General features: G+C 47.0%; 1 protein-coding gene across 5 annotated transcripts in view; it reads left to right on the top strand.

Moving 5' to 3' along the window:
• Positions 1-26,546, top strand: part of TBC1D8 (TBC1 domain family member 8) — a 145,081-nt gene that overhangs the window by 98,293 nt on the left and 20,242 nt on the right. For 4 of the 5 annotated variants that reach the window (XM_054474294.2, XM_054474291.2, XM_063649238.1 and 1 more), the window contains exons 4-12: positions 1,132-1,360; positions 4,800-5,040; positions 15,036-15,243; positions 16,765-16,959; positions 17,728-17,904; positions 19,276-19,426; positions 21,689-21,903; positions 23,070-23,187; positions 25,677-25,962. In XM_054474294.2, the coding sequence (XP_054330269.1) occupies positions 1,132-1,360; positions 4,800-5,040; positions 15,036-15,243; positions 16,765-16,959; positions 17,728-17,904; positions 19,276-19,426; positions 21,689-21,903; positions 23,070-23,187; positions 25,677-25,962 (1,820 nt within the window). Of the gene's footprint in view, positions 1-1,131; positions 1,484-4,799; positions 5,041-15,035; positions 15,244-16,764; positions 16,960-17,727; positions 17,905-19,275; positions 19,427-21,688; positions 21,904-23,069; positions 23,188-25,676; positions 25,963-26,546 lie in introns of those variants that run through there. The other variant, XM_054474321.1, reaches the window with a different exon arrangement.

The following is a 26,546-nucleotide window of genomic DNA, read 5'->3' as shown; positions in this document are numbered from 1 at the left end:
CAGGCAGGTAGTAGCCTTAAATGCCAACATTTTTGAACCTAATGAGGAAGATCTTCGTGAGTTTTTCTCAAAAGACTAACTTTTTTTTTTTTTTTGAGGACTCTGTCATCCAGGTTGGAGTGCAGTAGCACAATCTTGGCTCACTGCAACCTCTGCCTCCGGGGTTCAAGCAATTCTTGTGCCTCAGCTTCCCAAGGAGCTGGGATTGCAGGTGCACCACCACACCTGGCTAATTTTTGTATTTTTAGTAGAGATGGGGTTTCACCATGCTGGCCAGGCTGGTCTCAAACTCCTGGCCTAAAGTGATCTGCCCACTTCCGTCTCCCAAAGTGCTGGGATTACAGGTGTGAGCCACTGCACCTGGACGCTCAAAGGACAAACTTTTATCTTAAAGTTGGGTAGTTCTTTGGGATTGATGCTGAGTTCACAGGCCTGAGCCAGTCCTTTTATCCTCATATGCCTGTAGGGAAGATTTAGAAAATGATCATTTGTGGCTGGGCGTGGTGGCTCACGCCTGTAATCCCAGCACTTTGGGAGGCTGAGGCAGGTGGATCACCTGAGGTCGGGAGTTCGAGACCAGCCTGATCAACATGGAGAAACCCCGTCTCTACTAAAAATACAAAATTAGCCCAGCGTGGTGGTGCATGCCTGTAATCCCAGCTATTTGGGAGGCTGAGGCAGGAGAATCACTTGAACCCAGGAGGTGGAGGTTGCGGTGAGTTGAGATCGTGCCATTGCACTCCAGCCTGGGCAACAAGAACAAAACTCCGTCTCCAAAAAAAAAAAAAAAAAAAAGAAAAGAAAAAAAAGAAAATGATCGTTTGAGAACTGGGCTTAGAAGTCAAATGATTTGCCCAGAGCCTCATGATTGGTAAGTGGCTGAGTGAGAGACTGGTTCTTGGGTTTTCTGACCCCGACTGCCATTCCTTTTTTTTCTGCTGCAGCCATGTGTCTGGGTGGCTGACGGATGACACGGCTGAGCCATTCTCCTCGTCAGGTGTGTCTGTCGTTGAAGCAGCGCACACTTCTTGGGGGCCTGTGCGCCTCAGTCCCTCCTGCTTCCTGTCCCTTGCACCCCCTGCCTTCCCATTGCTGGCTCACTGAGCAGGGACTGTCATCTCTGTGTGTCAGGCTCTGATAGCCGAGGAGACCAGCAGCAGGCTCGCCGAGCAGGAGGAGGAACCCGAGAAATTCCGAGAAGCCCTGGTGAAGTTCGAGGCCAGGTTCAACTTCCCCGAGGCGGAGAAGCTGGTCACCTACTACTCCTGCTGCTGTTGGAAGGGCAGGGTGCCCCGCCAGGGCTGGCTGTACCTCAGCATCAACCACCTCTGCTTCTACTCCTTCTTCCTGGGCAAGGAACGTAAGTGAGGCCTGGCAGCTCTTCCAAGATAAAGTTGGCCCTCGGGACTCAGCGCTGCTCCCAGGAAGGGCCGTGAACAGGAAGAGTTGGACAGATTTAAATAAATGGTGGAGATGACACCAGGTGACACTTGATTACTTATATATGCTACTGCTAGCAGGGGATTAGATCTGGAGAATTCACTTTTTCTACTGCTTCAAGAAACATCCTGTATAGTTCACTTTCTGTAGCCACTAAAGGGTTTCTACTACTATAAGTTGTTTAGAAAACATAGTATTATCACTGATGGCTTAATATTTCTCAAAGTGGAGAACATATTCCTGCTTCTTAACAAAGCAGGCCATTAAAAAAATTCCTGGCACTGAAGGTCAGGACTGCCCCTTGGAAGACTGGCTGGATATGCAGTCACTTCCAGAAGGGGAATTCTTCACTATCTCCTTGAGATTCATGCACTGATTCACTGCTCACCTATTTATCCAGTGGCAGGAATTGTCCTAGGCAATGGGATTCCAAGGTGAAAAAGAGAAGCCACAAGTGTTAATTGTATATTGAGTGTTTAAAAAGTCATTCCCACGGAAACTTCTTCCAGAACCAAATATTGTTTCAAGTGCTCATGTTGGGTAGTATGGATGCTGCATATGTGAGTGTGTGATTTTGTTTTCTTTCTTCATTTATATTTCAAGTTGAACCAGTGAGAGGGGCTTCTCTTGAGTGTCTGCTGTGGCTGGCTTCTGGCACATGGTTTTCCTTTTCCAGCTCGCCAGCCTTGGTTCTGATGCTCTGGGATATACACCCTATCTGCACAGCCCTTCTGCACCCTTGGAGTGTGCCCTTACCTAACCTTGGCCACCTTCCTTGTTTTTGAAATGCTTTTCAAAGTACACCTGGTGGCTTTCTTTCCTTTCTCTGTACTTAGCCTGTTGGAAACTCCTATTCATCCTTCATCCTTCAAAATTCAGTTCAGATTTTGTCACCTCCAGAAAGCCTTCCCTGGTCCCTATATTATTTGTACTGTATTTGCATTTTTATGCTGGGTCCCAGCAAGTCAGTGGCACTTATTAATACGCATGGCTGTTTTTTCTGTGTGAACAAGCTCCTTCAATGCAGGGCGGGCGCTTCACAAAGGAGATGCTTAATGAATCAAAGTTGGTGGTGTAGGTGGAGCATATACCTGTGTATAAAAGAGTTTTTATGAAAGCAGCTAGAAGTAGCTGGAGAAGTTTATTGTCGAGCCTGATGCAGAAATGTGGCCTTTAAAATTATTAAAGCGCTGAAAGTGGTATTGTAAGATAAATGGAAAGAAATGGTAAAAATAAAAACAGTCATTCTCTATTTGAAAAGGAAAATGAATTGTTTTCTGACACTTATTAGTGATTATCACTAAACCTTTTTGTGTTAGGAGGATAAGATTTGGAAAAAATAGGCCAGGCACAGTGGAAACCCCGCCTCTACTAAAAATACAAAAATTAGCCAGGCACGGTGGTGCACGCCTATGGTCCCAGTTACTTGGGAGGCTGAGGCATGAGAATCGCTTGAACCCTGGAGGCGGAGGTTGCAGTGAGTGAGCCGAGATTGCACCAGTGCACTCCAGCCTGGGTGACAAAGCAAGACTCCGCCTCAAAAAAAAAAAAAAAAAAAAAGATTTAGGAAAAATAAATGATTCCTAATATGTGGTGACATTTCTGATTTTCAGTTGTTCTGCATGCCTCTCTGATGACAGCAAGCCGCCAGATGTTTAGATTTCTGTTCTCCTTGCTGGCTACTGCTGTTAGAAACCTTTCTGAGACTAGACCAGGTGTTTCTAAAATGTGCTGTTTGTACTATGTTACTTTTTTAAAGTTTCATAAAAACTACTTATACTCTGTCTTCTAAGACTCTAACAACTGTTATTGACACAGGCTAAATGTTAAGTCCGTTTCTCTGAACGAGATCATGAATGATCCTCATTTACACACCTCTTTTCCCCATAGCTTACACCTTGAATGCTGTTTTTGAAACCAGAATTTATGTAGATTCAGAAACTTTTGCATAACTGTTGAAGTTTAAATATTCTTGAGAAAGGTATATGTTGTTAACTTGGTGTTTCAGAATAGTGTTCCTTTGAAACATGCAGTAGCCAGCAGCTTGGGAAGTTTTACTGAGATCTTTAAGAAAACCATTAGAACATGAGTTGGGTTTTGACCAACAGTTGGCAAGTGGTCTATGCTCTTCTTTCCTGCTCTGGTTTAAAGGTATTTATACCAGCAGCATATAAATGTTTCCTTTTATCCACAACTTCGCCAGCATCTGTTATTTTTTGACTTTTTAATAATAGCCATTCTGGCTGGTATGAGGTAGCATCTGATTATGGTTTTGATTTGCATTTCTCTAATGATCAGTGATGTTGAGCTTTTTTTTCCCATACGCTTGTTGGCCGCATGTATGTCTTCTTTTGAAAAGTGTCTGTTCGTGTCCTTTGGCTACTTTTTAATGGGGTGGTTTCTTTTTTTCTTGTAAATTTGTTTAAGTTCCTTATAGATGCTGGATATTAGACCTTTGTGAGATGTCTAGTTTGCAAAAAACTTCCCCTATTCTGTAGGTTCTCTGTTTACTCTGTTGATAGTTTCTTTTGCTGTGCAGAAGCTCTTTCACTTAATTAGATCCCATTTGTCAGTTTTTGCTTCTGTTGCAATTGCTTTTTGGCATCTTCATCATAAAATCTTTGCCTGTTCCCATGTCCAGAATGGTATTGCTGGTGTAAATTAGCTCAATCATTGTGGAAAGCAGTGTGGTGATTCTTCAAAGAACTAGAAGTAGAACTACCATTCAGTTCAGTGATACCGTTACTAGGTGTATATCCAAAGGAGTATAAATCGTCTACCATAAAGACGCATGCATATGTTCTTTGCAGCACTATTCACAGTAGCAAACACATGGAATCAACCTAAATGCCCATCATTGGTAGACTGGATAAAGAAAATGTGGTACACATACACCACGGAATACTATGCAGCCATAAAAAAGAATGAGATCATGTCCTTTGCAGGAACATGGATGGAGCTGGAGGCCATTATGCTTAGCAAACTAACACGGGAACAGAAAAGCAAATACCGCATGTTCCCACTTACAAGTGGGAGCTAAATGACAAGAACCCATGGGGGAAGAACTGACACAGGCACCTACTTGAGAGTGGAGGGTGGGAGGAGGGAGAAAATCAGAAAAAAATTACTAATGGGTACCAGGCTTAACACCTGGGTGATGAAATAATCTGTACAATAAACCCTCTGACATGAGTTTACCTATATTACAAACCCGCACGTGTATCCCTGAACTTAAAAGATTTTTTTAAAAGGCATTTACACATTGGCCTAAGGAGAGCTTTGGATAGTTGCTTGCCGACACACTCAAGTTTGGCTCAAATTTCATGGCATAATATGTATTTCACACTTTTCTCTTACAGTTAAACTCGTAGTTCCGTGGGTTGATATCCAGAAATTAGAAAGAACGTCCAATGTCTTTCTGACGGATACCATCCGAATCACCACGCAGAATAAGGAACGTGACTTCTCCATGTTCCTGAACCTGGATGAGGTGTTTAAGGTCATGGAGCAGCTGGCCGACGTGACGCTGCGAAGGCTGCTGGATAATGAGGTCTTTGACCTCGACCCCGATCTGCAGGAGCCGAGCCAGATCACCAAGAGGTGAGAGCGTCTGTTCTAGAGTGTCTCCCACCTGCACAGGGGACCCATGAGCTGTGCCCGTCCCTTACGTACAAGTGCTTTTGTTAGCCTTGGTTATGTTAGATTTCAATTTCCCTTGTGGCATAATCCAGATTTCCTATGTTGTTAATCTCGACAGAGTTATGACAGAAATTATGATTACTCATTTCATTTACGCAGTGGACTTCAAGTTTTCAGATATTATTTCAAAATTGATTTTCATAAAGAATACTTTTAGAAATGTAGTATGGGTAGGGCCGGGTGCGGTGGCTCACGCCTGTAATCCCAGCACTTTGGGAGGCTGAGGCGGGTGGATCACGAGGTCAGGAGATCAAGACCATCCTGGCTAACATGGTGAAACCCCGTCTCTACTAAAAATACAAAAAAATTGGCTGGGTGTAGTGGCGGGCGCCTGTAGTCCCAGCTACTCAGGAGGCTGAGGCAGGAGAATAGCGTGAACCCAGGAGGCGGAGCTTGCAGTGAGCTGAGATGCCACCACTGCACTCCAGCCTGGGTGACAGAACAAGACTCTGTCTCAAAAAAAAAAAAACAAAACAAAACAAAAAAAAATGTAGTATGGGCAGCTGCATAGTGGAAATCTGTGGAGCACTGTGCTTTGCTAGTGAACATTAAGACATTTTGTCTTTTCTTTTTCTTTCTTTTTTTTATTTTTTTGAGATGGAGAATCTCTCTGTCCCCCAGGCTGGAGTACAATGGCGCTATCTCGGCTCACTGCAACCTCCGCCTCTCAGGTTCAAACGATTCTTCTGCCTCAGCCTCCTGAGTAGCTGGGACTACAGGTGCCCACCACCGCGCCAAGCTAATTTTTGTATTTTTAGTAGAGATGGGGTTTCAACCACGTTGGCCAGGCAGGTCTTGAACTCCTGACCTCGTGTTCCGCCCGCCTCAGCCTCCCAGAGTGCTGGGATTACAGGTGTGAGCCACCGTGCCTGGCTGACATTTTGTCTTTTCACAGGAAATTACTTTGTAGAAAACATTTTCAGGACAGCTGGACTTATTTTTGGTACCACTTTGTCATCAGAAATATGCCTCACTAGTAGTGTAAGTCAGTATGCTACGTGGTTTGTTTGCCACAAATTGATACTAATCCTAGAGACTTGTGAGATAGTTGTTTGAATTGTTTGTTGCTTTAAGGAAGTTCAACGTTATTATCCAAAATTTTTATTTTTAATTTTTAAAGAACCACTAGTTATTTTTTATTATCTTGGTGCAAAAGTAATTAACAGTAGAATTATCTTAGTGTCCAGCAATTCCATTTCTGGGTATATACACTAAAGAATTGAAAGCAGGGGCTTGGAGCTATTTGTACGCCCATGTTTGCAGCAGCATTATTCATAGTCACCAAAAGGTAGAAGCAACGTGAGTGTCCAGCAAGAGATGAAGCCATCAGCAAAATGTGAGCTGCACAATGGAATATTACTCAGCCTTGAAAAGGAAGGAAATCCTGACCCATGCTACCACATGGATGAACCTTGAGGACATTATGTTGAGTGAAATAAGTTGCAAAAAGACAAATACTGATATTCAAATGTGATTTTTCTGAGCTTTAATCTTCCATACTTGGGCTGGATGACATGCCAAGTTCCTTCAAAGCTCTAAAGTTAGTGTTCAGTATTAATATAGTGTTTTTGTTTTAAAGAAGACTTATTATTCTTGAAATCCATGCACTGTCCTCTGTCTTTTCTCAATGTGTGGGGGAGAGAGTGTCCCTTCATTCATGGCCTGTGAGCAGCAGCATGCTGAGGGTTTGATGTGTTCAGAAAGAATTCAAAGCCCCTTCCTGCTGTGTCCATTTGTTTTAAATGGATCATGTGTAGTCGTGAGTTAGGTAAAATCAAACGCAAATGCTCTTGATTTTTTTGGTTAAGATTCCAAGGAATTTCACATGATCTTGTGCCACCTCTGATAATCTGAGATGGAGGGTGAGGGGGTGCTCATTGCCCCCTGTGAAAGGACATGCTTGGGGCAGTGTCCTTTGGGATTTGGACCTGCACCTCTCAGCCCCAGGCTCCCCATGATGGTCTCTCTGGCTCCATCATAGGAGCACCCGTTTTAAAAGCAAGACAGTCCAGTACAGTGGGTGCCATGCCCTCCTGTATTTCTTCAAATGCCTCTACAGTAGTTGGTATCTGAGTCCTTTCAGTGCAGCTTACAAAGATATCTTAAAAATGAGAAAGTCGCAGGAAGCCCCGAAGCAACAAGCCTGGCTTGTGTGAGTTGCTAGAGGGCTCACAGGAGCGCCAGTTGAAGCTTCTTCCCCTCTGCCTGTGTGTGTGGGACACATGGGCATATGAGTGCAACCGTGTAGTTGCAGGAGTCAGAGGCCTGCTAGCAGCTGTTCTGGCCAGTCCCACAGCGCTGGGATTTCCGGTGATTCCTCACAAATCTACTGATATCCCGGCATAGCTCCACTTCCAGATGTGGCGTTTTTTGGTTTTGGGTAGAAGGGAGGAAAGAATACATTGAAGGTCTGTAGCACCAAATCCCTTGTGGTAAGAGAACTGGTTTTGGAGAAAAGCCGTCAGTTGGCAGCCTTCATTTACATTCCAGAATTCAGGGAGATTCTACAAGACATTCCCCCTCTGTCTTCTACCCTAGGAATTATCAGAAAGAAGAGGGGAGAGGAAAGGCTAAAAAGGGCCTGGTGTTGGCCAGGGCTGAGCTGCCAGGGTGCCTGCAGGTATGTGGGGCTGGCCCTATGATGGGGCTGCAGGCTTCTGGGCCAAGCTGTTGACTGCAGGTTCAGCAGCTTTCTCAGAAAGTGAAAGACATGTACCTTGCCTCCCAATTCCTGGTCAGTTCTCATTTGTAGCATTTGTCATGGAGGCGTGGGCCTGTGGGTATAAACAGGTAATGACTCAGTCTTCTTGAAGCCCTGCCAGGAGAGCCCAGGTTTGAAAGCTGAGGAAAACAGTCTCTTCACACTTGCTCCCTGGCTCTCTTTGGTTGGTCCCTTTTCCCTTCCCTTCCCAGATAATGGCTGCAGAAAGGTGCCCTTGGGGTCACGAGCCGGGTGAGCCTCAGATTGCCAATTAGTCATGATTGCCATGTGTGGCCACTCCAGCAGGACTTATGGCCACAGTGCGGAGCCGCTCGTAGCTCCCTTGGGAGCAGGGAGGGTAGGGGGTGCATTGTCACTCCCGGTTGATTGGGCTGCTTGGAGTTGCCAGGCGTGGGAGTCACCTGGCTCAGCCCTCACAGGGCACAGGGGAGGCCCTGGGCCAGGGATCCCCACATCATAGCCACGGAGTCCAAGAGGGCAGAGTGACTGAGGAGCTGCCCACAGAGGGAAAGAGGGAGGGAAGCGGAAAGGAAAAAAGATGATCCTGAAATCTCAAAACAGAAAAGATATATCCCGAAGTTGGGAATGGTGGGGTGAAAAAAAGTGTATTCGGCTATTTTTTGTTGGGGAGGGTGGTTGGAGAGTGATGGGCTTCATTAAATCAAATTACAATCTGTTTTGACTGGCTGAAGATGCTGGAGGAGAGCTGAATTAAAGTGGTGTAGTAAATGGAAACTCTCCCACGAGGCAGGCTCTTTCTGCCGGTTTATAAGGATGAATAGCGGCTGCCCAGAGGCAGGTGTCCTCAGCAGGGAACCCTGGTCCCTCGTGGCCTGGCAGATTCTGAACTCCCGGGTCTGGCTGGCTTTGCAGACCCTCTTTGGCCTTCTCCTTTCCTCCCCATCTCCCTTTTCCTGCTCTTCTTTCTCGGCTCCCACTAGGACCGCTTTTGTGTAATTTATTTGACTTTTCATCCCTCTAATTCTAGCTCGAGTCCTCCTGGCCCACTTAAGACATCTCCCAGGGGCTCCTGCAGCCTGACAGGCCCCACCTTACAAGAGAAGGCCCATGTCTCACCCTCCACAACCCCAGCCACCAAGCTGCTCGGTGATTGTCAGCAGGTTGGCTTAGGTGGTTCTCTCTAGGACAGGATGGGAGGAAGAAGATGGAGGGACGAGCCTTTTTCTGAGCGTCAGAGAGCCTTACGGATGCCCTGTGTTGTCAGGGTCCTGGTCTCTTAGGGGCTCAGTGCAGACGGATTTCCAAAGGAATGAGGGGCCCTTTGTGCCGACTGCCTGTACTGGCTCCTGACAGCCAGGTGAGCCTAGTGGCTGTGGGCTGCCGTGTGTCTTAGCAGCTGCATGGCAGCTTCATCCACATTTCCTTAGGACCCCTGGGGGGATCACAGAAGAAAAGTATTCTGAGTGAACACATATTTGAGAAATGAAATATTTTATATACAGACTTGGGCTTTGAGGAAAAGCACGTGGATCTGGCCTTGTTTTTAGATTCAGAAAGCTTGATATTTCCCTGATTTGATTTGATTTAGTTAGTTAATTAATTAATTAATTAATTAGAGGCAGAATGTTGCTCTGTTGCCTAGGCTGGAGTGCGGTGGCATGATCTCAGCTCACTGTAGCCTCCACATCCTGGGTTCAAGTGATTCTCCTGCTTCAGCCTCCTGTGTAGCTGGAATTATAGGTGTGCACCACCATGCTGGCTAATTTTTGTATTTTTAGTAGAGATGGGGTTTTGCCATGTTGGCCAGGCTGGTCTCGAACTCCTGGTCTCAAGTGATCCTCTCGCCTCGGCCTCCCAAACTGCTGGGATTACAGGCGAGAGCCACCTCCCGGCCATGGGTCTCTGGTGGGGCACATCACCTAGAGCCACTGGAAATCCTTGTGTGCTCCTTTATGAGGCAAACTCACCGCAGAGGACCGAGTTTGTCCTCCCTTATCCAAGAGGGCAGGAGCCATGGCTCCAGGCTTTCTGTCTAGTGCACACATGGGAAGTCCCTGCATGCCGAGCACGGGAGAGCCAAACTTCCCCGGCCTGTCACGCAGCCTGAGTTTGGGGACGCGTTAAGCCTGGAAGCAACGTTAAGCCTGCTGACACACAGTAGGCTCTTGGATGCGGGCTGAATGACCAGAGGGAGCGAGAGTTGGCGTGTAGCTCAGACAGGGTTCTTCCCAAAGCATTCTAGTGGGTGGATGGGGAGAGAGAGAGAGAAAGGGAAACCTATTTTGATACATCTTTACCAAAAGTAGGAGAGACAAATATAATTCTGGATTTGCAGCGAAATAAAAGAACTACATACCTTCTTGGGTCCTCTTAGGGATTAAGCTGAATTTTTTTAAGAATGTGTAACTTGTCTAGAATCTTCTGCATAGTTGTCATGCGTTATTGCACATATTAATTTCAGCTTCAGCAACAAATCTGATATTTGTTGTTTCAGAGTCGGGTTGACCCACATTTATTCCCTACTTACTTACAGTCTCATCAATGGCATGTGTTAACATAGGGTGGTTGGGCTGGGTGCGGTAATCCCAGCACTTCGGGAGGCCGAGGCGGGCGGATCATGAGGTCAGGAGTTTGAGACCAGCCCGGCCAACATGGCGAAACCCCACCTCTACTAAAAATACAAAAATTAGCTGGGCGTAGTGGTGGGCACCTCTAATCCCAGCTACCTGGGAGGCTGAGACAAGAGAATCCCATGAACCCAGGATGCGGAGCTTTCAGTGAACCGAGATTGCACCATAGCACTCCAGCCTGGGCAACAGAGTGCAACTGTGTCTCAAAAACAACAACAAAAAAAAGGTGATTGGTGGCACTTTCTCCCGCTAGTCTTAGCTGTAGCTCTCTCTTAGAGTGATTGCTTTGGCCTGTGTATGCAGGCACTGGAGGGTAGGTGTAGCTGGGGTAGCTGGGATGGTCTCCATCCTCATAGGGGTGCTTCTGCAGTGACCTACAGGCTTGTGTGGCCACCTTCTGAATGTCAGGTCATCACCAATGTCTGTTCTTCTCTACAGAGGAAAAGTGAAGGCACTTAGGAAGTACTGAAAAGTCTGAGAAGCAGGCTGTGAGCAGTGGCTTTGTTTTTTGATGGTGTTCAGTAAAAGGAGTTGATATATTTAGCATTAAAACTAACATCTGCTTTGAAACAGACCTAAAGGATAGGATGGTTTTATTCTAAACTTCATAAAGAGCTGATTTCTCGAGGATTTCTCATCTTTTCAAAGTCACGATATCTTCATCTCAGTTATGCTGGAAATTTGACTATCTTGTATATAATACATATTTAATGAACGGTGAAATTGGAAGACAACTTTCTAGTAGGGAGGAAGGAAACTAACTCAGATCTTAGGAAAGTCCCCCCTGTTGCTTATTTGTTTGTAACTTGAGGTTTCTGGTCTCTGGCTACCCAAATGTGCAAAAGACAGATGTCTACAGGGAAAGCGAGGACAGCCCTGAAAGGGGAATGGAGACTGTGTGCAGCATGCCCAGGCTGCTTCGAAGCCACTGAGAGAGAAGCTGATTGAACTCAGGCAGCAGGTGCACTGAGTAGAACAAAATGGTTTAGTTGCCTCAGATACTGGAACACCTTATTCTTTCTTTTTCTTTTGAGACAGAGTTTTGCTCTTTTTGCCCAGGCTGGAGTGCAATGGCGCGATCTCAGCTCACTGCAATCTCTGCCTCCCGGGTTCAAGCCATTCTCCTGCCTCAGCCTCCTGAGCAGCTGGGATTACAGGCACCTGTCACCATGCCCAGCTAATTTTTGTATTTTTAGTAGAGGTGGGGTTTCACCATGTTGGCCAGGCTGGTCTCAAACTACTGACCTCGTGATCTGCCCAGCTTGGCCTCCCAAAGTGCTGGGATTACAGGTGTGAGCCACTGTGCTCAGCCTGGAACACCTTATTCTTAATTTGAGGGATTCGGTGCAAAATAAATGTAAATAGAAGTACTGCCACCCTTCTGGTGGCTCAGTGCAAGCTTCTGTGATTTGAATACTCACCATGTATTCACTTTGGCTTCAGCCATGTCTGAAGGGGAAAGAGATGCCCAGCTAGGAAGGAAGGCTGACTTGACAGGTGAACTCACTGGCGACTAGAACCACGTTTGTGAGATACGTGCAAGGAGTAAGGGCTGATTTTACTTTCGTCAAAGCCAACATAGCCAGCATGCTCTGAGGACAAGGATGGAAGTTTTCCAATTTAAATGAACCAGACATAGTCAGCTTGGGGAACTTGGGGTCCTCTTGAGGGGCCTTGCCTTCCATTCTTGCGGTGTATGAACTGGTAGAGCGTTTATGGTGCTTTTCCTGTGTTCTCCCAGGTCCTCTCTGGAGGCAGCTCAGGCGCCCATGGAAACAGTAGTCCATGTTGTATCAGGCATTTAAGGAACTGCAGCTTTGGGCCCCAGGAACTGAACCCATTGTGATCTGTAGAATTTAATTTCTCTATGTGTCCAGAGGACTTTCTCTGCGTCTTCTCTTTTTGAGGGCTTGATAGTAAATTCCATGGATTGTGCCATCTCTGTATGATGGCTGCTGCTTGTAAGTCAGTTGTGTGATGGTGGACATGAGACCTAGAAGGGGTTGCAGAAAAGGCGTGTGTCCAGGAGCCCAGCCTGGCATGGTTGAGGTGTGGTCATATCTCCGGGGCCCCACAACCAGATTATGCCTGAAAAGCTCACTTGAGCTGTGTGCAGCCGATTCCAGAGTTGATAGTTTACTATCTTGCGTTTATGGCATTTATGTAACATTTCAAAAAGTTGTACTTTTCCCTAAAGAGAATAGCTAAGGTTTATTTTTTTAAAGCTAATATGTAGTCATATAGAAAATGTAAGCAAAATAAAATTGGAAAGTGGAAGTCCCACTATGCAAAGACAATCACTGTTAACACTTCAGATAAAGTCCTTGTACACATCCCTGTCTGGAAATTTTAAGGAATTTATGTAAAGGGATCATACTGTAGGTACTATGCCTAATCTCTGTTTTACCATATTGTGGGGATCATTTTAGATTCACAGGGATCCCTTGAAGCAGAGCATTCAGACATTATTCCCGTTTTGTAGCAATCAAAATGAGATTACAGAGAGTCTCATTCAGGGTTATAGAGTACATAAGCAAGCCAAGAATTCATATTCTGACTTTGAGCAAGTGCTAATTTCATCCTTATATTTATAAGGAACTTTATAAAGTGCAAGAGAAAAATCTTTCCCTCTGTATGTTGGAATTTCCCCCTTACTAGAATTTTGGAATATGACATAAATTGATCAGTATTTTTAAACATTGTGATTTGGCTGCTTTCTTTACTGGTTTTAGAGCCAAAAATCAGGATATGTGGGGTTGCCTGGGGGTTAGGATCCTTCTTTCCTCCTCATCAACATTCTCTCTTGTCATTACTGATGTGATGCATGAGCCACTGCACCCGACCTGGATTCTTCAAATATATTTTTAAAAAAAATAATAATAACTAATGTTTATTGATTACTTACTGTGTGTCAGATACGCATCTAAACTTTTTTTTTTTTTTTGAGTCAGGGTCTCACTCTGTCACCCAGGCTAGAGTGCAGTGGTGTGATCTCGACTCACTGCAACCTCTATCTCCTGGGCTCAAGTGATCCTTTCATCTCAGCCGGTGGAGTAGCTGGGACTACAGGTGTGAACCAACACACCCAGCTAATGTTTGTATTTTTTTGTAGAGATGGGGTTTTGCCATGTTGTCCAGGCTGGTCTCAAACTCCTGAGCTCAAGTGATCTGCCTGCACGGCCTCCCAAAGTGCTGAGATTACAGGCATGAGCCACCGTGCCTGGCCGCATTAAATTTTTTAATTGTTTTTTTGAGATTTAATTTACATACCATGTAATTATTATACATCATTTAAAAGTGTACCATTCAGTGGTTTTTTACCATATTCACAGAGTTGTGCAACCATCACCACAATCAATTTTAGAACATTTCATCACCCCAAAAAGAAAAAGAAACCATGTACCCATGAGCAGTCACTTCCCATTTCTCTCTCTTCCCCCAAGCCCTGAGCAATCAGTAATCTATTTTCTGTCTCTAGAGATTTGCTTATTCTGGATATTTCATATTAATGGAATCAGGCAGTATGTTGTCTTTTTGTGTCTGGTTTACTTCACTCAGTATAATATTTTCAAGGTTCATCTCTGTTGTGGCACTCATCAGTACTTCATTCCTTTTTTATGGCTGAACAATATTTGATTGTATGGATACACTACATTTTGTTTATCCACTTATCAGTTAATGGACACTTGGGTTATTTCTGCCTTTAGGTTATCATAAATAATGCTGCTAAGAACATTCGTGTGCAAGACACACGTTTTCAATTCTCTTGGGTATATCTACCTAGGAGTGAAATTTCTTGGTCAAGTGTTAAGTCTGTTTTTAGCCTTTTGCGGAGCTTCCAGACTGTTTACCAACATGACCACACCATGTTAATTCCCATCAGCAGTGCAGTAGGGTTCCAATTTCCCCACATCCTCCTCACCACTTGTTATCAAACTTTTTGAAACTTGGATTCTTAAGCAGTTGTTTTTCTGGTAATTCTCAGTGTTACTCAAACCAGGAAGGAATGCTTATTTGGCCTGTGAGTTTATTAAATTACTTCTGTGCAGAGCAGCATGTCTGCTCTGCGTCCTTGTTCTGAAGGTTGGCCATGCAGTTAGAACGTGGGATGTCCACGTGTACCAACACAGGACGAGCATGGTGCCTTTCTGCACTCACTTAAATACAGATTGTGCCAGTGGCTTTAAAAGTATTTTCTTGGCTGGGTGCGGTGGCTCACGCCTGTAATCCCAGCATTTTGGGAGGCCGAGGTGGGTGGATCACCTGAGGTCAGGAGTTTGAGACCAGTCTGGGCAACATGGCAAAACTCCATCTCTACTATAAATACAAAAATTAGCTGGGTGCGGTGGCGCGTCCCTGTAATCCCAGCTACTTGGGAGGCTGAGGCAGGACAATCACTTGAACCTGGGAGGTGGAGGTTGCAGTGAGCTGAGATCACACCACTGCACTCCATCCTGGGCGACAGAGCGAGATTCTGTCTCAAAAATAAAATGAAACAAAAAAGGAAAAGTATTTTCCTTTGTAATCTTGGCTATCCATTCACCTTTCCTATCTCTTCTTCTTCTCTCCCTGTCCTTCCCCAGGGACCTGGAAGCCAGAGCACAGAACGAGTTCTTCCGGGCTTTCTTCAGGTTGCCGAGGAAGGAGAAGCTGCACGCGGTTGTGGACTGTTCGCTCTGGACGCCGTTCAGTCGCTGTCACACCGCGGGGCGGATGTTCGCCTCTGACAGCTACATCTGCTTTGCCAGCAGAGAAGATGGCTGCTGTAAGATCGTCCTGCCACTCAGAGAGGTAGACTGGCCCTACTCTCTGCTTCCCGAAGCAGCCTTTTGTTGTTTGAACACAAGGTTGCTGGCTGTGAGATGGACCGTGGGAGGGGAAGTTCAGACGGCATGGCTTTGCCATCTAAAGATGGATGACTACAAGGCTGGGCTTCTTGAGGGAGGCATGGCCTGAATTGGACCATTACCCATTCGGCCATTACTTTTTCTGCTGTTGCTATGACATCTTGAAATTTGCCAACAAGTGACTGCTGAAAACAGGGGACTCTAACCTCCACGTTATTGATAAAGCTGTTATTAAAAAGTACATACCTAGCAATTAAAGATTTTTCCAGCAGCTCCTAGGAAGGAATCCTCCCCTTTCACTCACCAAAAAAAGAAAGGAAAAAAAAGCAACCTACAAAAAGCATCACCTTTTAAAAATAAATGGTAAATTGCCTGGCTTTTATATGCTCCTGGAACTTCAGTTAAAAATTTTAAAATGCTTCCTTTGACAGGGATCAGGTCCCTTCTTCCTATAAAATTCTGCAATTCTCTTCTTGGAAATGGGGGCTCAGATTACTTCCAGATCTGAGCAGCTCAGTCCTTTGGCTTCAGGGCAGCAATTCTGGTGAGATGGTACCCACAACTCTGTTTACACGTCAGGACCTCCAGATTCTTCTTTCTGATAACAAACGTACTGAGCATTCTTCTTTGGAAAAACTCAAAACTCTTATTATTTTCTTCTTTTTGGAGAGGAGGGTTTCACTGTGTTGCCCAGGCTGGTCTCGAACTCCTGGGCTCAATTGATCCTCCCACTTGGCCTCTGACAATGCTGGGATTACTCCTTGTGGTCCCCTAACTCCATGTTATTATTCTGTAGTAGATGTCTTCATTTTACAAGTATTTTTACTTATTAGTGGAGCAAGAAATCTAGGAGCCAACTTACATGCTTAAAAAATTTTTTTTGGTAATGTTTACCTAACCAGAAATGACATTTTAATCATTTTAAGTGTATGGCTCAGTGGCATTAAGTACATTCACATTGTTGTGCAACCATCAGCACTATCCATCTCCAGAACTCTTTCATCACTGACAATGGAAACACTGTCCCCATCAATCAACTTCCGTCTTCCCCTTCCCCCAGCCCCTAGCAACCATCCTTCTACTTCCTGTCTCTATGAATTTCACTCCTCCAGATACCTCATATAAGTGGATTCATACAATATTTGTGACTGGCCTTGTTCACTTAGCATAATGCCCTCGGGGCTCATCCATGCCGAAGCCTCTGTCCAAATTCCCCTCCTCTTCAAGGCTGGGTCATACTCCAATGTATGGATAGACCGCACTTTGCTATCCAGTTTCCCCTTGATGCAGCGTTGCACAGCCTCCCTTTGTGGTGGTGGTGAGCAGTGCCACTTTCTCGCCGTTGCATCATCTCCTTTCTGCAGTAATTGTGCCTTGCCCTCTGTTTCGGGACATCTTCTGCATATATAATAACATGCCTACCTTCCTCCCTCCCTTCTGTCCCTGCATGTTGCCTCTCGCGCAGGTGGTGAGCATCGAGAAGATGGAGGACACGAGCCTGCTGCCGCATCCCATCATTGTCAGCATCAGAAGCAAGGTGGCCTTCCAGTTCATTGAGCTCCGGGACCGAGACAGCCTGGTGGAGGCGCTGCTTGCGAGGTTAAAGCAGGTCCACGCCAACCACCCCGTGCACTACGACACCTCTGCGGATGATGACATGGTATGGTCCCTCCAGACCCTGATGATCCCCTTCTTCATGTCTCAGGCTGTGGTCTCCAAAGGGGAGTACACATGAGGAGAGCCGTGTGGGGACGAGAAGAATGTGGGGACGAGAAGAATGTGGGGCCTGTGTGTGGTCTGCTGTCATTTCTGATGTGCCAGTTGTCCTGAGAGGGTGTGGGGAATTGCCCCAAAGCTTGGAGGGCGTGACGGGGACACCCCTCACAGGTGAGAAGGGTTGCTATCCCTGCTCCTGAGGTTCAAGGATGGCCTGATTGGAGGCACGTGTAACCTGCTAAAAGAGGAGCTTTGTCGGCCCTGAGGTTGGGCAGCTGCAGAGGTGGCCCCGGGGTGGCTGGAGCCTGGTCTCCTTTTTTCATGTCTCTTCTCTTTCTCAACCTCTTTTCACCCAAAGTAGTGATGGGGAGAAAAAGGAGGTGCAGCCTCCCTCGACCCCAGGGCTGCTTTCTCAGGGTGGCCATCCTCCTGTCCATAAGCTGAGGGGAGGCTGGGGCTGCCCATGAGGAACTGCATATGGAACCAGATACGGACCCAGGTTCTGGGGACCAGGACAGCCTCACCTGGAGCATGCAGTGGGACTCTGTCTTCCTAGGAACCCTGTCTGGTCTGGTGTCAGTCTGTCTTCCCCCTGAGTCATTGAAGTCTGCTATGCCCATGCATCCAAATGCAAAACAAAGACTGTCCCCTCGACTAAAGCCATGATTTTCTCCTCTCTTCTCTCTCTCTGTCTCTCTGTCTCTCTGTGCAGGCTTCACTCGTGTTTCATTCAACAAGCATGTGCAGTGACCACAGGTTTGGGGATCTTGAAATGGTGTCTTCTCAAAATAACGAGGAGAGTGAGAAAGAGAACAGCCCGCTGCTGCACCCCGATGCCCTGGTCACTGCCTTCCAGCAGTCAGGCAGCCAGAGCCCTGACTCCCGAATGGTGGGTGACGCCTAGTGCCCAAGCTGGACCACAAAGCTGAGCCGTGGGCTTGGGGGGGTTGCCCAGCTGTCTGAGTCACCATGGAACGCGGCACCTGACCTTGGGAAGCTAGCGCTCCTCCTCCCTCTTGTTCTCATGGGTGAAAAGTGAGAGGGGTCCACTGAGGTGGTCAGAGGACTGAGGGGCTGCTCTCCCACCCACCCTTTGGTAACCCTCGCGCAGCTCTCGGCTGTGGGGCCTGGGGAGCTGGCCGCGCTGCCCCTTGGGGGTCTCCAGGCACAGAATGGGTCCCTCTCCTTCCAGCGAGTGCTGTCTGTGTTCCCCTCATTATAGCTTTCCTTTTTCCTTTTTTTTGGTCTTCTGGGAGAAGGGGTCACCAGTCTTCTAGTTTTACTAAACTGGAAATATTTTTGCTATATTTACTTACAGATTTCCTCTTTGTAGGGAGAACTTGAGGGAAATGTCACGTATAGTCTGGTAAAGATACTGGAAGTTGTGCTTTGAAATGGGGCCATGGCAGGCAGGGTGCTGCGTTGGACTATGAGCACTGGGCAGTGGCCATGAACCTGTTACCCTGAGCTTATTTTTGGTCACTTTAATGGCTCCTGTAAAATCTATTGTTGGTTTTATTTATCCAAAACTTAGCCTTCTTCATAGGCTTTACACCCAGATCCTTAATTAACTTTTGTTGACAAAATGTATGAGAATGTTAAATATATGTATTTATTTCTGCCATTACTGGAGAATACAGATAATTAAAAGCAAATGTAAATACCTTGTTTAAAAGGCACTAAACATTCCTGCCACCTAGGGGTAATTTCAAGTATTTTCAGTTGCCTAGAGAAATGGTATCTTTCTCATTTGTGTTAATGAGAACAATGCAGTTTTTTTCAGATTTCAATTTTCCCTCTGACTGTCAGGAAGCTTAGGGGAAATTGTGATGCCCCTGTACTCCCCTTTGCCCTCTGAGCTGACCAGTGTCTTTTTGGTAGATGCAACATCCAGAGAAAGCTTCCCCCAGCGTCCCCCTTACCCACCCCTCCCTCCCATCTGATTTGGGCTACTTTAATACTTGGATTCACATATCCTTGTTACCAGCCTTGCTAAGGAAATTTCATTTTATTTGTATAAATGCTCCCACTGGGCTCTGAGCTCCTGCAGGGCCTTACTCTGTGTTGTTCATCTTTGCGTCCTCTGTGCCCCCGGTAGAGGTTCAGAAATATTTGCGACTTGAATACAGGTGTCCTTGCCCGTTGCTGTTGGCCCCTCGGAGGGCAGAGGCAGTACTTCCTCCATTACCAGTGGTGCATCGGTGGGCGGGGGGCGGTGAGGACGGACTTCTTTGTACATTAAGAATATTCCCATTTCCAGTCCAGAGAACAGATAAAAATAAGCCTGTGGAATGACCACTTTGTGGAATACGGCAGAACCGTGTGTATGTTTCGCACAGAGAAGATTCGGAAGCTCGTAGCCATGGGCATCCCTGAATCTTTGCGAGGGAGACTCTGGCTTCTCTTCTCAGGTAAGCACTCTTGGTGTCTGTAAGCTAATTGTTCTTTTTGTCATGCACACAGGAACAGCCCGGACCGAGCAGCGCGTGTGTTTATGTGCAGATGAAATGGTTCTGTCTTTGGGTCATTCCTGTGATTTCCCAGCTGAGGATTTCCACCCCCTGTTGTATCAGCTGTGGGACCTGGGTCAGGCTGCCTGGGCCTCTGGGCTGTGGCATCCAACTGGGTAAATGCAAGGTCTGGGCACAGTGACGGCCACTCTTTTAAAAATGCCTTCACGAGGCTCTACATAGTGCTGAGAATTCTATTCAGAACCCCCTGGAAGTGAAGTGTCTATAGTGTGTGAGCTCTGAAGTAGATGAAACAAAAAGTCCTCATCCATTGTCAACTGGCTGGGCTGCTGAAACACATCCCTCAGAGTGTGGCTGCCATGGGTCCCTCCTCCAGTGAAGACACATGGCAGGCACCAGAGGCAAAAGTGCAGATTTCTCTTCTGTTCCGTTTCCTCTTTTGTGCTGGACCCATTCAGGGAGGGCCTCTTTTAGCCTCAGAGCCCTGGGGCCTCTCCCTGCGCCCATTGGGGAATGCCTGGAAACCCTCATCGGGACATTTAATGATGGATGGGCTGAGCCTGGGACCAAACTTCCCCAGGGACATACTGGGTAGGCATTTGTCTGTCCCTCCATATCAACTGTGAGCGACTTGCTCCTTGGGGCAAAGGAGCTTGGGCCCGAGGGTAGGAAGGGAAGGCCCTGCCATTGGAGTATGGCTTTGCTGCTCCTCAGGGTGCTGTGGGAGGCCAGGTGAGAGGGTCCCTTCCCCAGATGACCCCATGGCGCTCTTGTCAGCAGGGAGGCGCCTGGAGGCTGGGTTGGGTACCTGTGCCCTGCTCCGTTACTCTTCCTGGGACTGGAAGCAACTCTTGTCCTACTTCACCATCAGCCTCTTGCTGGTTCCTTATCTACCCCCCAACTTTGTCCCTCACTTTCCTCTTCCCTGTCTCCCCCCAGCCCCCAAACTCCTGCCCGAGATGCCCAGACACAGCCCTCATGCTTTCTGGCACACTCACTGTGTTGGGTGTGGTCAGTGGTCACTGATGCTGCCTGCACCACTGCGCCCCTCGTCTCCTTCCTGCCTCCTGGCTTCTGCAGCTAACTTCCAGAGGTGCAGCATTGAAACACCTCCTTTTAAAAGTGAAAAATGTCTTCTGTATTTGTGTATGTAAAAATAACAACATACATTCATAGTTGAAAAATAAAGCCATGGAGGAGCGAGCAAAGACAGTGACCTTCCTCAGAATCCCACCACCTGATGGTGAGGCCTGTCACTGCCCAAGGTCTGCATTCCTCTAGGTCTCTCTAACGCATATGCACACACACACACGTGCACACACACATGCCTGCACAGACACATGTGCACACACATGCACACACTTTTCATAAGGGATGCATTCATCCCTTCATCTTGCCCGCCCGCTGAGGCCTGGGCCGTAGCTCTGGCTGTGGGTGGCTGGCGCAGGAGTTTTCCGGGCTGGGCCCTTCTGCTGCGGTTTGTGCATCTCAGACCTGACTTCAGAATTGCATGTGGGCGCCGTGCTGCTGGCCCCTTTGCTTCATCATAGCTGTGCCCCCTTCATGTGCCTCATGCATCAGTGCTCAGTGTCATTTCTTGTTGAATTAATGCATGAAATTTGCGTGTGTGTATGTGTATGCTTGCACACTCCTGCTACTAGGGAATACAATGTGTTAAAAGCATATTAGTACAGTTATTTGTATTATGAGTTTTCTCCCCTTCGTCCTATAAGGTTATTCTTAGAAAAGCCGTACTATTTCTTTTATTTCTGTTTTTTTGACTAGGCTACATGGCAGAAATGAAGTCCTTACTCTGTCGCCCAGGCTGGAGTGCAGGGGCATGATCTCAGCTCACTGCAACCTCTGCCTCCTGGGCTCAAGGGATTCTCGTGCCTCAGCCTCCTGAGTAGCTAGTATTACAGGCACCTGCCACCATGCCTGGCTAATTTTTGTATTTTTAGTAGAGACAGGGTTTCACCATGTTGGCCAGGCTGGTCTCGAACTCCTGACCTCAAGTGATCCACCCGCCTCGGCCTCCCAAAGTGCTGGGATTACAGGCGTGAGCCACTGCACCCGGCCAATATTTTGTCCCTCAGTAAGTAACAAGACCCCGCTGGGGTCCCCTGATGGGACCAGCGTCCTCTTCATCATGACACCATCCTAGTAATCATTCCCCCTTGAAACATTGCTTTTAAAACTCAGATGCGGTGATGGATCTCGCCTCACACCCTGGTTACTACGGGAATCTGGTGGAGGAGTCCCTGGGGAAATGCTGCCTGGTAACCGAGGAGATAGAACGAGACCTGCACCGCTCCCTGCCAGAGCACCCCGCCTTCCAGAACGAAACGGGAATCGCTGCTTTGAGGAGAGTCTTGACAGCCTATGCCCATCGGAACCCCAAGATTGGATACTGCCAGGTGAAAGGGGTGTGCTCTGGGGCGCAGAGAGTCTTTAGTTGGTGTCTCATGTTGTCCTTCCCAGGGTTTCATTTCCATTCCCAGTCATCTGGTCCTGAGTGTTGTCATGTGAAGGCGCTGTACTCGGTCCCTTTCCGGAAAGAAAGTATCAAATGAGGGCCAAAGGGACTCATCTTCTTATATCAACAGATCATGAGGTCAGGAGATCGAGACCATCCTGGCCAACATGGTGAAACCCCATCTACTAAAAATACAAAAATTAGCTGGGCATGGTGGCGCGTGCCTGTAATCCCAGCTACTCAGGAGGCTGAGGCAGGAGAATCACTTGAACCAGGGAGTCGGAGGTTGCGGTGAGCCGAGATCGTGCCACTGCACTCCAGCCTGGCAACAGAGCGAGACTGTCTCAAAAAAAAAATTTACCGAGTGCCTGAAAAGAGAAACGTGCATGTGTAGTGGTTGTTGGTGGCAGGGCAGATTCAGTCTTCAGCGCCCCTCTTGAGCTCAGACGTAGGAGGGCATTAATAGAATTTCTAGACCTCTACAGAAATTACAGGAGTTATTTAAAATGGCAGTGCCATTTGGGGAGGAAGATGATGATCAGGGCCAGTCCCCTTCTTTTAGGACATGTGAGTGGAGGTGACATGTCTGCTGAGCTTTCCCAAGCTGAGGGTGTGGTCAGCAGGCACAAAAGGAAAATTAGTCCATTAAAGCAGCAGCCAAACCCAGCACAAGCCGGGATTAGTGAAGCTCCTGACATTTAAAAATTTAAGATTTCAAACTTTGTTTCCTGTGAATAAGCAAAGTCAGCGAGCGAATTAAGTTGTGTGTGTGTGTGTGTGTGCACGTGCGTGCATGTGTGTGTCTGCTTGAACAAGCAGAGAATAGCTGGATTTAAACCAACCCTAAGACTTGCACCACAGCTAAATTCCACATTGCTAGATGGGGACCGGAGCTGAGTGGTGGACGATCGCTCAGCTGGGCGTGTCCTGTGAGGACCGTGTTGCTATCATGGTCATTCCACTGCACAGTGTCAGTGTGGTTGGTGTATGCTGGATCTGTCACCTATGAAATCTTTTCTTTGTGGGTTGTTTGGGCTTGGATGCTTGTAACATCTCTGTGGCATCACATGGGCCGGTCAGTAACTGCCCTCCTTGACCCCCGAGCAGTCCATGAACATCCTGACCTCCGTGCTGCTGCTGTACGCCAAGGAGGAGGAAGCCTTCTGGCTGCTGGTTGCTGTGTGTGAGCGGATGCTGCCCGATTACTTCAACCACCGAGTGATCGGTAAACAGACCCCCTTCCTCCTCCTGTGTATCTGGGGAACAGTGACAGAGTCTGGGCAGGATGTTTCTCATCAGTCCTGTTTATAAAATCTCTCAGTACCACTCAGTTAGTCTGTTTGCAAACACAGTTTGACTCCTGAATTTGCAAAACTAACTCAGGAAATTCTCTGCACAGTCTGACAGTGTAGTGGAATAAAGAAACTCAAACACATTCCTGCTACAAAGACCTATAGAGTTGGGATTAAAACAAACACATGACTTTAGATGGATAGCTGAACTTACAAGAAGGGAAGAAAGATCCAAGGCCCAAGAAACAAGTCAGAAAGTGAAAACCAGGGTGGTTTTATATGGATGCCATGGCCTGGAAAGGGAGAGTAGGGGCCTGGGGGGATGCCTCTCGGTAGCTCAGGGAGCTCGTTCAGACAGGAGGCTCTCGGTTCCCCTAGAGAGAGGAGGTAGGTGGGACGGAATTAGAGACGCTCAAGGCCCATGTGGTCAGTTAAAGGGCAGACTTGGAAAAGTCCCCCACTTCCATAAGGACATCTTAAGAAAGCTCGTTGGCTGCTGTCTGGACTCTGGGTAACCTGTGGCCTTGCAACACTCCTGCACTGGGTACCTGACTTTCATGTGGTTGAGATTTAAATGTATGCTGTCTCTGTAGTCCAGCAACCTCCTAGTAAACAATACAAAAGTGGTTTTGGTCTGGTGATACTCTTAAGGACTCTTCTTAGTAATTCAGATGAGAGATGGAGCTGGCCCAAAATTAGGGTGGCAGCCCTGGGAACAGAACCAACTTCAGACAGAATTTAGCAACTGAGTGGATGTAGGAGCAAGGCGGGAAGAAGGCGCCTTTGAAGACTGTGTCCTAAGGACTGAAGGGTGGCCCCTAGGAATAAGAAGGGGCAGGTGGGTGGTGTGGTCAGCTGGGAAGGCAGTGATGGCTCTGTGCCTTCTGGCCCAAGTGTGCCCTTCCCTGAGCCTTCGGCCGTGTACACCGGCTCCTCTGTGTGCCTGAGTGGCTAGCTGGCTTGCTTCCCTTTTTACTTTGTGTTGTGGGAAGCAGTGTAAGGAACAGAGTAGCAAGGAGTAATTAAAACCTCGGCTTCATTGAGAGACATGCTGTCAAAGCCACTGTTGATGATTGTTGCTATGTGACAGCTCATATGCAACAGTGCCAGCTAGACCCTCTGTGAGAGTGCCTGTGCCTGTGTGGACACTGCCCCAAGACAGGAGGGGACCATTGGAACACACGCATCACCCCAGCAAGTTATCTTCTGCCCCCTTCCTGCCATAGGCAACACCTGGTACTGAGTTCTAACACCATGGATTAATTTGGCCTACTCTTGAACCTTGTATAAATGTAATCATGGAGGACGGGGTCTTCTGTGTCTGGCTTCCATCACACAGCAGAGCATCTGTAGGAAGCAGCAATGTTGTTGGTGCATTTGTAGAGCTTGCTCCTCTTTGTTGCTGAGTAGGATTTCACTGGTGTGCTTGCCCAGTCACCTGCTGATGTGCATTTGAGTTGTTTCCAGTCTTGGAATATGATAAAGTAGCAATGAGCAGTCATATAAGTCTTTTTGTGAATATATACTGTCATTTTTCTTGGGTATTTACCTAGGAGAATTGTGGGGTCATAGGTTAGATGTATGACTTAATAAGAAACTCACAGTGTTCCAGAGTGGATGTAACGTGTTCATTTGTCTCATATCAGCATTGTAGGAGAATTCAGCTTGCTCCACATCCTTGCTAACACTTGGTATTGTTCATCTTTTTAATTTTAGGCATCTAGTGGGTAAGAAGTGGTATAATTATGGTGGTTTTAATTTGCATTTCTCTGATGATTAATGATGTCTCTTTGCTTACTGACCATTTGTTTATTGGCTCTTCTGAGTGTTTAAATCTTTAGCCTCTTTAAAAAAGGTTGGTTGTTACCTTCTTACTAAGTTGCAAGAGTTCTTTCTTTTGAATATAAGACCTCTGTCAGGCATATGGATTGCAAATATTTTCTCCAAGTTTGAAGCTTGCATTTTCATTTTATTAATGGCGTCTTTTAGAGAACGGCAGTTTTAATTTTGATGAAGTCCAGTTTACAGTTTTTTCTATGGTTAGTACTTTTTATGTTGTAAGAAATGTTGTATTTCTCTTAAATGTCTTCTAAAAATTTTACAGTATTAACTTTTATATGTAGGTCTATGGTCTATTTCAGATATATTTTTCTGTATGGTGTGAGGTTAGGGGCTAGTGTTCCTTTTTTATTTCCCCCATGCCAGTTTCCAGCTGATCAAGCAGTATTTTTTTTAAAAGGCTATCTTTTACCCATTGAATTACCTTGATCTAAAAGTCAGAATCAATGAACTAAGCATGGACGCTTTTCTGGACTCAAATTCCATCTCTTTGTTCTGGTTACCTCAGAGTGATTTTAATTTCAGACTGACCTTAGAGAGTGAGTCCCACCCCAGCCAGAGCCCTGTGGCCTTTCTTTTCCAGGGGCGCAAGTGGACCAGTCTGTCTTTGAGGAGCTCATCAAGGGTCACCTCCCAGAGCTGGCGGAGCACATGAACGACCTCTCAGCCCTGGCGTCCGTCTCTCTCTCGTGGTTCCTGACCCTGTTCCTCAGCATCATGCCTCTAGAGAGTGCGGTGAATGTGGTAGATTGCTTCTTCTACGATGGCATCAAAGCCATCTTCCAGCTGGGACTGGCTGTGCTTGAGGCCAATGCTGAGGACCTGTGCAGCAGCAAGGACGATGGCCAGGCCTTGATGATCCTCAGCAGGTGGGCCCCGCTGCGCCTCTGTGGCCAGCCAGAGATGGAGGAGGCAGCAGCACGTGCCCAGCAGGGCCATCGGTGGGGAAGTTTTTTTTTTTTTATTGAGACAGAGTCTCACTCTGTCGCCCAGGCTGGAGTGCAGTGGCACAATCTGCTCACTACAACCTCCGCCTCCCAGCTTCAAATGATTCTCCTGCCTCAGTCTCCCGAGTAGCGGGGACTACAGGAACCCACCACCATGCTTGGCTAATTTTTATATTTTTAGTCGAGACGGGGTTTCACCATGTTGGCTAGATTGGTCTCGAACTCCTGGCCTCAAGTGATCCACCCGCCTCGGCCTCCCAGAGTGCTGGGATTACAGGTGTGAGCCACTGCCTGGCCCCTGTGGAAGTTTTCTGTTCGACTCTGCCTCTTGACATTGTGTGGCCTCCCAAGCCAGTTCGCCGTGTGGCACTGTCGCAGGCACGGGGTGAAGGGTGCCATTGTCCCTCACTGCTTTCCACAGTGAGAAAGTCCAGGAAGAGCAGGGCCATAAATGCTTTTCTTTAAGAAGATTAAATGTCTTGCATTTAGATGGACTCACAGGGGCC

This window comes from Pongo pygmaeus, chromosome 12 (assembly GCF_028885625.2).
Source record: "Pongo pygmaeus isolate AG05252 chromosome 12, NHGRI_mPonPyg2-v2.0_pri, whole genome shotgun sequence".
Lineage (NCBI taxonomy): Eukaryota > Metazoa > Chordata > Mammalia > Primates > Hominidae > Pongo > Pongo pygmaeus.
The sequence above is the reverse complement of the archived record's forward strand: the minus strand, read 5'-3'. Positions and strand labels throughout refer to the sequence as shown.